The sequence below is a fragment of the Rhipicephalus microplus genome, chromosome 7 (assembly GCF_043290135.1).
Source record: "Rhipicephalus microplus isolate Deutch F79 chromosome 7, USDA_Rmic, whole genome shotgun sequence".
Taxonomy (NCBI): domain Eukaryota; kingdom Metazoa; phylum Arthropoda; class Arachnida; order Ixodida; family Ixodidae; genus Rhipicephalus; species Rhipicephalus microplus.
The window spans coordinates 164,970,769-164,982,457 of record NC_134706.1 but is presented as its reverse complement, the minus strand read 5'-3'; the positions used below and the strand labels follow the sequence as shown (position 1 = coordinate 164,982,457).

Here is an 11,689-nt window from a genome sequence, read left to right as displayed (position 1 = left end):
CGACTGCCGTTCGATAACATGGGTGGTTAGCCTGAGCGACTAGATGACAGACTCGTTACACTCCGCTTGCTGGAAGGAAAATTCGCCAGTTAAGACAGCATCGCCGGGATCATACACATGTTTGGGTTGTGTATGTTGGCGGCGGCGCTGGCGTATTGACCCTAATGAGTGCTGTGGGACCTATTATTAGACAGTGCAGCATGGGGGTGTTCCTCGATTTAGGGATCTGGGAAAATGAAATTGGTGAAAATCAGCCCTCGCGGGCTGCTCAGAGAACTTTTCAAAGTAAGAGCTTTTTCGATGTTGAGCTTTGGGCAAAAGAGCTCAGCTTGTATGTACATAATGTAAAAAACCCTCTTAAGTTCACCTTCCTCCTGCCTCGGCATCTTCATCCCTGATCTCTGGTGCCAGCAAAGCCTGCTTCTCCAACAGCATGCTTCTCCAACAGCATGCTTCTCCACATGTCCGAGAAACTGGTGAATATAACACGTCAAGTCATCAAAGTAAAGTTCAGCATCTAAATAATTGACGTCTGGAGAGCCCTACCATAATGAAAGGCTCTTTTTCTGGGATCATGCACAAGCAATGCATGCATCACTAGACTACATTTTTCTAACACATATTAAAAAAGTGAAATGGCAGTTAAAATTGTTAAGCAAGTGCTGCCATCACCTAATTAACACACTAACAAGCTTGGAAACGAGTGAGTCTCGTCGAAAACACTCGGGAGAAGATATTTCATGTGGACAAGCCACAAAACGGTTAGTTTTACAAAGATGAGCAGTTTTTGTTCAAAACAGTTTTACTTCTCAAAGTAACTTAACCCCTTAGAAGAGGACTCTTCCATGCTGCTCATTGCTGAAACATCTCTAGCAAAACCTTCCATGTTAAAATGTATTTAGGACCATACTTCACAAAAATGGCCGGATTCCAATTTAACTAAGGTAGAACCTGAAGAAGCAAACTGCTGATTTTGTTAGCAATGATGTATCGAGGTTTCTCTGCACAACAAAACTTTGAGTCATGCGTGAAGAAATACGACTTTCCACAATAATTGAAATTCTCATGATTCATTATTGCATGCATGGACTCCAAAAAAAAAGCAACAACTAGAGCATTTTAAATGCAGCACACCATGCGAAGAACGCAAGTAATCTGGTTTACTGCCCTAGCAGAATCCAATCATCATGGCCAGCAATCAAACCCATGATCATTCAGCAGCTGAAAAGCACAGTCCCCGAGGCACTCGAGCAAGCGAGGTCCGCAGACGTGGCCAGGCTAAAGTACACCGATTTCAAATCTAAAGCCTTTCCAGGTTTATAGAAATAAATTCAACCACTGTACTGCACAGCCTTGGACACAGTTCTGACACCACAGCTCGTTGTCTTGGAAGCCACGTCCAGGCTGCACTGTGTGGAGGCGTCCTTGGGGAACACCATCTCGACTGCCGCTCGATACGCATTCCTCTGTGCTGGCTTCCGCTTCCTTTTACGTTGGCCTCCATCTTGTCCTGGAAGTAGAGTTTTCAAACTGAGACAAACATAGGGTCACAGACACAACAAAAAAACTCTTAGAGGGATCCTGCAACACTTTTTAAGCATGTTCATAAAACGCTGCCAGTTGGTAGTAGACGCTCTTGAGAACACGTGAGCCAAATTTCCAGCCTTGCAGCATGCGGCGGGGAATTCACAATAAATTATTAAAGTCAGCTAAAAATTGCTCTTTCTTTTCTCGGCAAATGACAGAAGACGCTCAAAAATCACATGTAGATTACCCATCTATCAGCCATTGGCTGATTTGAACATGATGCGCTCGGTTGATGCGCTCGGTTGATACAAAGATCGCCGCAAGAGACCGTCACTTGTCCACGCAAGCATGCGCTATCGCACTGAAGAAGCCGTGTATTCGAAGAAAAAAAAAGAAAATTGATATGTGGGGTTTAACGTCCCAAAACCACCATATGATTATGAGAGACGCCGTAGTGGAGGGCTCCAGAAATTACGACCACGAGGGGTTCTTTAACGTGTGCCCAAATCTGAGCACACGGGCCTACAACATTTCCGCCTCCATCGCAAATGCAGCCGCCGCAGCCGGCATTCGATCCCGCGACCTGCAGGTCAGCAGCCTTGTACCTTAGCCACTCGACCACCGCGGCGGGGTGAAAAAAAAAAGAGTACTCAAGGTCATGAGGTGCACGTGACGTTTTTTCTTTGCCCCTTTCATCTTTCCCTGCTTAGCTTCCATCGGGTTTTTTGGACGAGAGAAGAGAGAATGTATTGCAGCGTGTGACAAATCTTTGTAACTTCGCTCGTACTGGACGGATTCTTAAAATATTTGCCGCATTGAATTTGTGAGGCGATATGTTTTTCCGGTGAACTAATTCAACGGTTACTCAAAAAAGTGTTTCAGGGCCCTTTCAAGTTTTGTTATGTTGCATGACAAACTTTCATGCCAAAAGAGTACATAAAGAGCTTGGTTCAAATGAAGGTTGATATTGATATGTGGGGTTCAATGTCCCAAAAGCACCATACGGTTATGAGAGACGCCGTAGTGGAGGGCTCCGAAAATTTCGACCACCTGGGGTTCTTTAACGTGCACCCAAATCTGAGCACACGGTAATACAACAGGTTCGAAAGAAGGTGATGCTAGAATACAATACAGTACTCGCTTGCTAAGGTGCATCACTACCTTTTTGCAAACATTTAAGAACTTCAATCCTAGGCTGATTACAATAAACCCTGAGTAAGCACCCCTCCCTTTCTCTCTTTTCAGGAGTTCGAACAATGCACCAATTAGCGACACGCATAAGGGTGTGTGCGGGGCCCGTAAACCTCCTCGAAACATTTTTTTGCTATAGCATACAGAGCCCGAAATGACACACATCCACATGAGCCAGCCCGGCCCCCACTTCAGATCAAAAAGCTGCGCACACAGAAAAAAACTTTCTGCCTGCACCCCTGGCATCGATGACCCATCAGGCCAACCCTGCCCTTCCCCATGCCTCCATTATTTTGTTCAGCCTCTTCTCCGCTACAGAATCCTGCAGCAGTGGTTTCTAGGAACCTAAATCATGAAAGTTTGAATATGTGTGCATGATTTCTTATTACATTTTACAGTGTGGTGCCTCAAGACTGCATTTCTAAGTTGTCACAAATGGCTTAAACATTGAAGAACGTCTTTCCCTCTATTAATGAGATCTAACGGACAATTATGCCAAGCAAAGTATAGGGGATGTTATATGTGGTAATTATAATATACATGTGAACAAAGAACACTAGACAAAAATATAACTTGCCGTGGACAGGACCGAACCTGGGACCTTTGAATAACGCGTCCAATGCTCTACCAACTGAACTACTATGACGGCTATTGCCCAGTCCACTTCATGGCATATGTATGTGCATTCAAATGTGGGAGCGTAAGTCAACGCAGCCTGTAGACATGACGGCAGTGTACTCTCGTTATCATGGCTACAGGCGGCGCTGAATGACATGCAATATATGTGACGTGCAACATACTTGACACACGATATACCAGCTGAGAAGCGTGCAAGTTCTGGCCAATTTTTTATTATTCTTGGAATTTCGCATGGGCATTGTGCACCACCAAGGTGCCTAGCTTGAACACTTTTACAAACGGATGTGCTAACCGCGCCATTTGAACCAATCGAGATACAGCTAATTGGCCCAAGAGATTATGTACCGACTGCCCAATTTGATGCAAATGGAATTCAACCAATCAGTTCATAGGAATACACCCAATTGGCCCAGTTGGTTCTATGCTACTGCTCAATTTGACCCAATTGACATACAGTCCAAATGGCACAATTGTGTACTAATTCACAAATGAAACTAACTGGAGCCAACTGAAAATTTCCAAATTGGTATGGGATGGGTGCATACATTTTTTAGATGCGGAGCATCTTATACTCGCGCCTTGTAGTGCGCCGTCCGCGCCGTCCGCACCGCTTCTCGAACATTCGACAGCTGACGCGCGCGCATGCGCCGTTGCGCCGTCGCCCACTCTTCCACCATCTGTGCATCCCTTCCTCCTCTACACACCGCGCGCGCTTCACTCCTCCACCATCTGTGCACCCTTCCTCCTCTACACACCGCGTTCGACATCTACAATTCTCCTGATTCTCCAGTGGACGCGCATGTGGCGTCGCGCTTCGAGAACATTCAACAGCTGACAGTGCATGCGCCGTCGTGCTGTATATATACTCAAGGTCGGCGCTCGCTCGCTCAGTTGCCGCTCGTCGGTTGGTTTGTACGGCGCGCCGACGTCCAAGGTCGCGGTGAAATGAATTCCAACGAATCCACAAACACAATGATCGACGTCCCTTCGACCAGCGCCGCCCTTTCGCATATGTGTGTACGTGTTCACTCATTTAACACCCCCTCCTACAACCACGTTAACCAATTTAGCCATCGACCCAAGTAAGTCGCAATTTAACACCCCATTTCACAACCACGTTAACCAATTTAGCCATCGACCCAAGTAAGTCGCACTTTAACACCCCGTTAACCAATTATATGGTCCGCATCCTCCTCAGTGTTCCCCCGAGGGAAGCTGCGGGCAATTTTATTCTCATTGTTTACGTTAAGTTAAATTGAGATCTAAAACTTATCTGTTTTTATTTCGTGTGTGTTCATGTTTTTGGTCTTCCTGCATTGAGCTGGTGCGAGGCCTGCAAATGCTTGACGCATAATTAGTGCATCATCTCTTACAGGAGTTCCAGCTGTGTGACACAGTGTATTGCGGTAAGGTCACATCATCTGCGTCAGCCTCTCCAAACATGCGCACCAAAGGAGTCCCCCCAGAAACAGGCAGTACACAGCACAAAAAGTGCCAGAACGACACAATGCTCACGTGCATGACCTCAGGCACATTACGTGCGCATGACACGTTTGCATCATGTGACACTCCAGCTCCGATACGTAGAGTGCACGTGAGGAATTTGAATTGCGAAAGCTAGACAAGGTGAATGACAAGGGTTTCAAGATCACCTTCTCGAATGACGGTTTCACAGCTCGTATTGAATTAAATTGAAAATGAATATGCTCTTGATTTAGTATGCAACAACCTCCAGTGTAACGGCAATTTCTCATCTGGTGTCATGAAGAGCCCTGTAGGAAGTAAATTACAAAACAAAAAAAGAAAACAATATCCGCATGCACATTACATCTTTCTTTTGATCTGCACTCTCCTTTCCCTTGATGGCACTCCCCGTTTTCGCGTTCGTCCTCATCCTTCACACGGCTGCACAAAGGGACCCCTATTTCTTGCCTACCACCACAATGGAAAACCAGCTGTAGAAGCTGCGCTGCCCCCCGCATCCTCTTCCTGGCCCCCCCTTTCCTGTTTTGATATTGATTTCCCTCTCGCCTTGTCTCTGCAGATGCTGAAATGTGTTCTCATTTAGGATTGCAGGAATAGAGTATTTCACTGTCCTCCTTCAACTGCCAACGGCATGTGAGGGCATCGGTGGGCCGGTGCATCTCATTTCACTGCTGTTAACGGCTGTTAAATGCAAGGTGGTTGAAGTAGAAGGCTAGTTTGATACCCAAGAGTTTCTAAAGATTAATGTTGCCCAGTAACATGAATTTGAAAGCAAAATTTAACGTTCGATAGCGTTCGTGTAGGCACTGATTTATAAAATAGGCATTTACAGGCACTTGTAGACATCAAGGCACCAACAGGGGTGAGACGGCTGGGACTACATTGGGAGCAGTTTTTGTTGCAGCAAAATTTCAATTTTGGAGAAGAATAGCCTTGTTTTAGAGCAGTTAGTGGCATTTTGTATGTTGTCCTGAAAGCTTGAAAATACAACTTTTTAGCAACATGGAGGCACCAGTGCATATATTAATTAGCTTATAACACACGTAACACTGAAACAAATTTTGAAGAAAGTTTTTAAACAGAGTATCGCCAGGTATGAGCTGCCCTGCCTTTTTACATACCACGTGACCTATCTAGCTCTCGTAACAAATGTGAAATATTTAAAAAAAGGTTTTGTTGGAGACAAGGTTTCCTGGAAACAACTAAAAAGAAGAAAGCATCAAACTCAAAAATAAATTCAATAATTGTGATTGCACAAGAATCTTTTTTACGTAACAGTGGTCCTTCCCTTAAACAAAAGCCTGGCACCATAGCGTCAAGAGCTTTTAACAGACAACAAAAGTGCCCCGCACTGCCGTTTGCGACCACCTCATGCGTGACACCCATCAAGAGTACTGCGCGGGAGCCCAGAAACCTCGCCGCATCGACTATCTCGTAAAGCGCTGGCATATGGCACCAAGTGATAAGCGAATGATACTGATAATGTCTTTCCACACGAGCACCAACGTGTGTTTAATATGGCACACGTTGGGCAGTTCTATTTTTTTTAATATCATTGGTCATCGCAGTCGATGTAGAACTCTCGATCGATAATACACCGAATTTCGATTGCCACCTAGGCCATGACTCGCGTAAAGCGCTCGCACTGCGCCACACAAGTAAGAAATTCGAGTCCACGCAAACGAACCGCTGAATCTACAGAGGCCGGTTTCATTTCAAAGAAAGATTCAAAGAAACAGAACGAAGTCACACAGCAGAACAACTGCCGACTAAAACACCGGTTGAACATTAAACTAAGCCTAAAAGCTCGTGTAGCCCAGAACCAGCACGCAGCGACGCCTCTTAAAGCGCTCGTTGCAAGTCTAGATAACGAAACAGAGCAGTGGCAAATCAACATTCATGAACACTGTACCACGTGATCGCTGACCCCTTATAAGTCACGAATAAAGCGCTGAGGTGCCCGTTAATATAGATTAAAATGGTTTGAACGCCTGTTCTGTCACCATGGCTTTGCAAATAACCAAGTCTCTCTATCTGCGGATTTCGCGTGCAATAGCTTTTCTAAATGCAATGAGAACTTGCTTGTCTAAATGAATTAGTAGTTAATGGGCGTAAAGTGGGAATGGGTTGCATGCGTTCTGTCACTCACGGAACCCATTTCGAGAACATGCACACGCCAGAGCATCCAGATTACGCGTCGAATGCAGGGAAATGACTCCACGATTACACTTCCTTGCTCATGGCAAACGCACATGCGTAAGTGACCACACGCAGCAGCATCGACATGAAAATTGTATACCGCCGCAGTGGTCTAGTGGCTAAGGTACTCGGCTGCTGACCCGCAGGTCGCGGGATCGAATCCCGGCTGCGGCGGCTGCATTTCCGATAAAGGCGGAAATGCTGTAGGCCCATGTGCTCTTATTTGGGTGCACCTTAAAGTACCTCAGGTGGTCGAAATTTCCGAAGCCCTCCACTACGGGGTCTCTCATAATCATATGATGGTTTCGGGATGTTAAATGCCACGTAATCAATCAATAATTAAAAATTGTAGTGACCACAGGAGCGTGCTACGCACAACAAAGAACTTGAGACTCAGCTTCGCCATGCTCGTCACTTGACTCTGGTTTTTTTCTAGGCGACAGAGGCACCAAAAAGCACAGCCTAGCTAGTTGAAGCAGCACGCTCGATGCACGGCAGCACATTTTCGCGGGGTCACGTATATTTACAACAGCTTAGAGGAAATTATGGCAGTGCCATGCATAGGATCTTCGTCACCAGAAAGGTGCAAAGTAAGAAAGCCCAATTTGGCGTGTCCTATTAGTCAACTCTGTATTTTTTCTCCACAGAAGCTGAGGTTTGCATCAAAATTCTAGCTTTTAAGGCTGTTTTGGAGCAGTTCGACGCAACTTTCACAACTTTTATGCTTTTGGAACAGCTTGGTGCAAGAAAATGGAAATGTATTAAAAATGCGCAATATGTGCAGCTGTCTCACCCCTGCACTAATGCTGAAAATAAGAATTTATAGGCGCTATAAGAACACTATAAAAGCCCTTCTAATTTATGCTCATATATCAAAGTGGCACGACAGAAACACAAGGAACAAAATAGGCATTTGGCTAAAATCCAGTCTCTATGATAGCTAGAGATACTACCGCACAAAATAAAAATGGCTTGGCAGTTTTAGGAAATGTGTCAGAAATCGTCTGAAATCGGCAAAATGCTGTTTGTTTGCTGCTTTCACTATTATTACTCCTGTAGCCGTGGTCATCTTAAAATGGCTAAAGACACCATTTGACGCAGTAATTTCAAGTTTCACAGAAATTTTGAATTTACCGTCCAAATATATGAATGTATTACCTCACACAGCTGCTTGCCACTAAAGTATTCGGATGCTGTATCAAAGTCTGTGGCTGCGGTCCTTGCCCCGGCGATTGAGTTTCCGATGCAGGCAGAAATGCTAGAGTCCCATGTGCAACAGTTTCATAAAAAGCGTTCCTTCTTTCTATCTCTCGTACTGTATACACAAATGAGTGCATCAAATACTCAAGTTCATGGCCATTCACTGACTAGAGAAGTGCAGGCTAAACAATTTCAAGTAGATGAAATTTCTAGAGCCCTTCATTATGGCATGCCTCACAAGTAGATCACGATTTTGGGACATGAATCCCCAAAAACTGTTATTACTACCGTAGCTTGCCAAGCTTTTACTTCAAAAATACGAGAAGTTGCATTTTACCCATAGAGAAAGGCAACAAATACTAAGACGTCGCATGAATTTCTGTCACTGCCAGTCCACATTTGTAAAAGCAATTGCTCCAATAGGTTGTCCCATGAGCATGGCGATTGATTTGCATGCAAGGAATGCACTACTGATGGTCACTAACTTGTAATCGATTGGCTGGAAGCTCGTGAATCACGCTGTTGCACACCTGTAAGATCCGAGGAACACTGCAAACAGAAGCACTTATGTAAGCAATCTTGAAGAATTATTAAAAGCATGTCACACAATGCACACCAAAGCTCTTTGACTGGTGGCAATTTTGAATGGCACTGCTGAGATGTACAGAGTCGGCCACATCTAAGGTGAACACCTCATTAGTATACAACTTGGCAAAACACTACTCCACTTCATGAGAGAAATGCCTATTGTTTGATGGCCAATTATGGAGTCAATGAAAGCAATATGAATTTTCCAAGGTATGTATTAGTTCATAGGAGGGCTTGAATACTAATGACATATCCACCTTAGATGTGGACGACCCTGCACATATTCCTGTTCACACTCATGAGTGCTTTACTTATTATTGCCTATCAGGGTAGAAACAAAGTAATTCTTAAAGTTTTGAAAGTGCTTGTTTACAGACAAATATATGCAGGAATCGTACAGCCGCCACTGCGTTGTTAAAGGGGCCTCACAACACTTTTTTAGCATGGTCAGAAAATGTGGCTGATCGGTAGCTGAGACTTGTGAGAACACGCCAGTCAAATATAACGCCACACGCCACCTAGAATTCAGAATAAATTCTAAAGGTCAGGTAAATATTGGTTTCTTTTCTCTTTACAAATGATGCCACATGCTCAAAAAACACTCGTCACAGCCATTGTATCAGCCATTGGCTGATTTGAGCATATCGTGCTCGGACGTTAATGGGGCCGCCGTGGTAGGCCACGACTTGTAAATGTATGCACACTGAGAACCCACAGATTGAAAGAAAATAAGACAAATAGGCTCATGGTCCCAAAGCGCACGTGACACATTTTCTTTTCCTGTGACACACCACCCTACTTAGCTTTCAGCCCTTTCGTCGAAACGAGAGAATGTGGTTGCAGCGTGCGACAAACCTTTCTAACTCTGCTCGTACTGGACGTATTCTAAAAACTTTTCCGGCAGTGAATTCGTGAGGCAATAAGCTCATTTAGTCATTCATTCCATGACTTTCAGTCATTTATTCCAAATTTCTTTCAGAAATATATATATTGTTGCCTGACAAGTGGAAAGAAGAGATCTGCAATGGGTTTTGCTCAACAAATTTTTTCGAACCACATTAAATCAATAATAACGAAGAATGGAGTGCCACAATTACCTGCCCTGCTGTTTCTTTTTTGCACTTTTCCAATGAATTACACAAAATATATTAAAGCTACATACCTCAAATATGTTTAGCTAAATATAAGTGTATTTGTGCTTACATTCATTTATTTTTCGATTCTCTGTCTAGTGTAGATTGTTCTATAAAAATTCTCAAATTTGACCCCAAAAATGTCTTTTTAACTACTTTGCAGGCCTTTATTTCAAAAAGGGCCTACAAAAAAGTGGTGAAAGTTCACCATTAATTTATCGGCACGCTCATTTATGGAACTGCCAAAGCTTATATTAATAACACTGTTCAATAAAAATATACAATAAAAAGAAACACCATGCAATGGAAACTTCTGACAACAATAAAAAAACATTTTTGATATTTCTTAAGGGGGCACACTGGTCTTAGAAACTTTTTTTTTTTGCTTTCCAACCAATTTTAATGAAACTCCATGGGCTTGTTCAGTTTTTTTAGCTGATTTCAAATATCCAATTAGTTTTGATGTAAGCTAATTACATCCCGAGATAATTAAAAATCTTTCGTGATTGTTCTTGAGAACAATAGAAAAAAACTAGTCAACAAAAAATTACCAGCATGGCATGAATAGATACTAGAAGTTGTGGAGAATGAAATGATGGAAGCAGTTTTTTTGTCTGGCAATCACACATGCAAGTTTACATCAATTCTAATTTCTCGGTTTAAAGTATGCCTGCTAACCAGTTATTTGAACAATTATTTAAACGTGAAATGCAAAATCTGTTTCCCTTACTTCAAGGTTTAAACATTCAGCTTGACAATGCAAAAGAAATTATCTTTCTAGCTGCACCGCATGCCGAGATGTACCTCTCAAGAATTTCCTAAACGTCAAAAATATGCATTTTGAGAAAATGGCAAAAAACACAACGGTGCTATGTTTAATGTAAATGGTAAAACATTCTGTACATTTTTGGAGCGAAATGACTAGTAGGCCCCAGAAGCATAGTCCCCTTGACTGCTGGCATCCAGGTGCCGCTTCTTGAGCGTCCGCTGCACATTTTCTGCAGACGCACGCCTGAGGGTAGAGTCCCTGGTTCGGCGGCGGTCTTTTTCAGCCATGCGTTTGCTACTCAGTAGGCCGGGGTTCAAGCACAGCTCTTTGAGGATCTTGGATGATGTTTATTTATTTTATTTATTAGAATACCCTCAGGGCCCGTAGGGCATTACAGAGGGGGTGGGTACAACATATATAACACACAAGAAAAAAAGACAAAATAAAGAAACAAGTATCACATGCGCAAATCAGGAAGGCAACATAAGTCAACTAAAAATGTATAAGAATTCAAGCACATACAAGACAAAGATACATAATGGAAACTGCGTATAGTTACAAGCATTGCTGAGAAATTGCAGTCTTGAATAACAAAGGGTCTGTTATTGATACAACGGAAGAGGGAAGGTGGTTCCAATCGGCGGCTGTTTTCGGTAAGAAGGCTGCTGAAAAGAATTTGGTGCGGCAAAACGGAATGGCAACCTTATGCTGATGATCAATGCGCGATGAGTGGTATGACGGTTGTGAAATGAGGTCTCGCTTCATTGATGGATTGTGAAAAAATATCTCATGAAAAAAATGCAGTCGCGCCAGTTTCCTCCGGACAGTTAAATTGGGTAGGTCAAGGTTAGATTTCATTTCTGATATGCTAGCAGTACGGGAATAATTAGAACAAATGAACCGAACTGAGCGGTTCTGAACAGATTCTAACGCGTTAATTAAATTTTGCTGCACGGGA

At 43.4% G+C, this 11,689-nt stretch overlaps 1 protein-coding gene across 3 annotated transcripts in view; it reads right to left on the bottom strand.

Annotated features, from left to right (window-relative positions):
• Nucleotides 1–784: 784 nt before the first annotated feature.
• LOC119179476 (uncharacterized) overlaps nucleotides 785–11,689 on the bottom strand; it is a 38,546-nt gene continuing 27,641 nt past the window's right edge. Inside the window, exons 3-4 of one of the 3 annotated variants that reach the window (XM_037430553.2) lie at nucleotides 8,727–8,790; nucleotides 785–1,510 (exon numbers count right to left, since the gene is read on the bottom strand). In XM_037430553.2, the coding sequence (XP_037286450.1) occupies nucleotides 1,332–1,510; nucleotides 8,727–8,790 (243 nt within the window). In that variant the 3' untranslated portion in view covers nucleotides 785–1,331. The remainder of the gene's footprint in view (nucleotides 1,511–8,726; nucleotides 8,791–11,689) is intronic. The other 2 variants (XM_075869897.1, XM_037430554.2) reach the window with 2 other exon arrangements.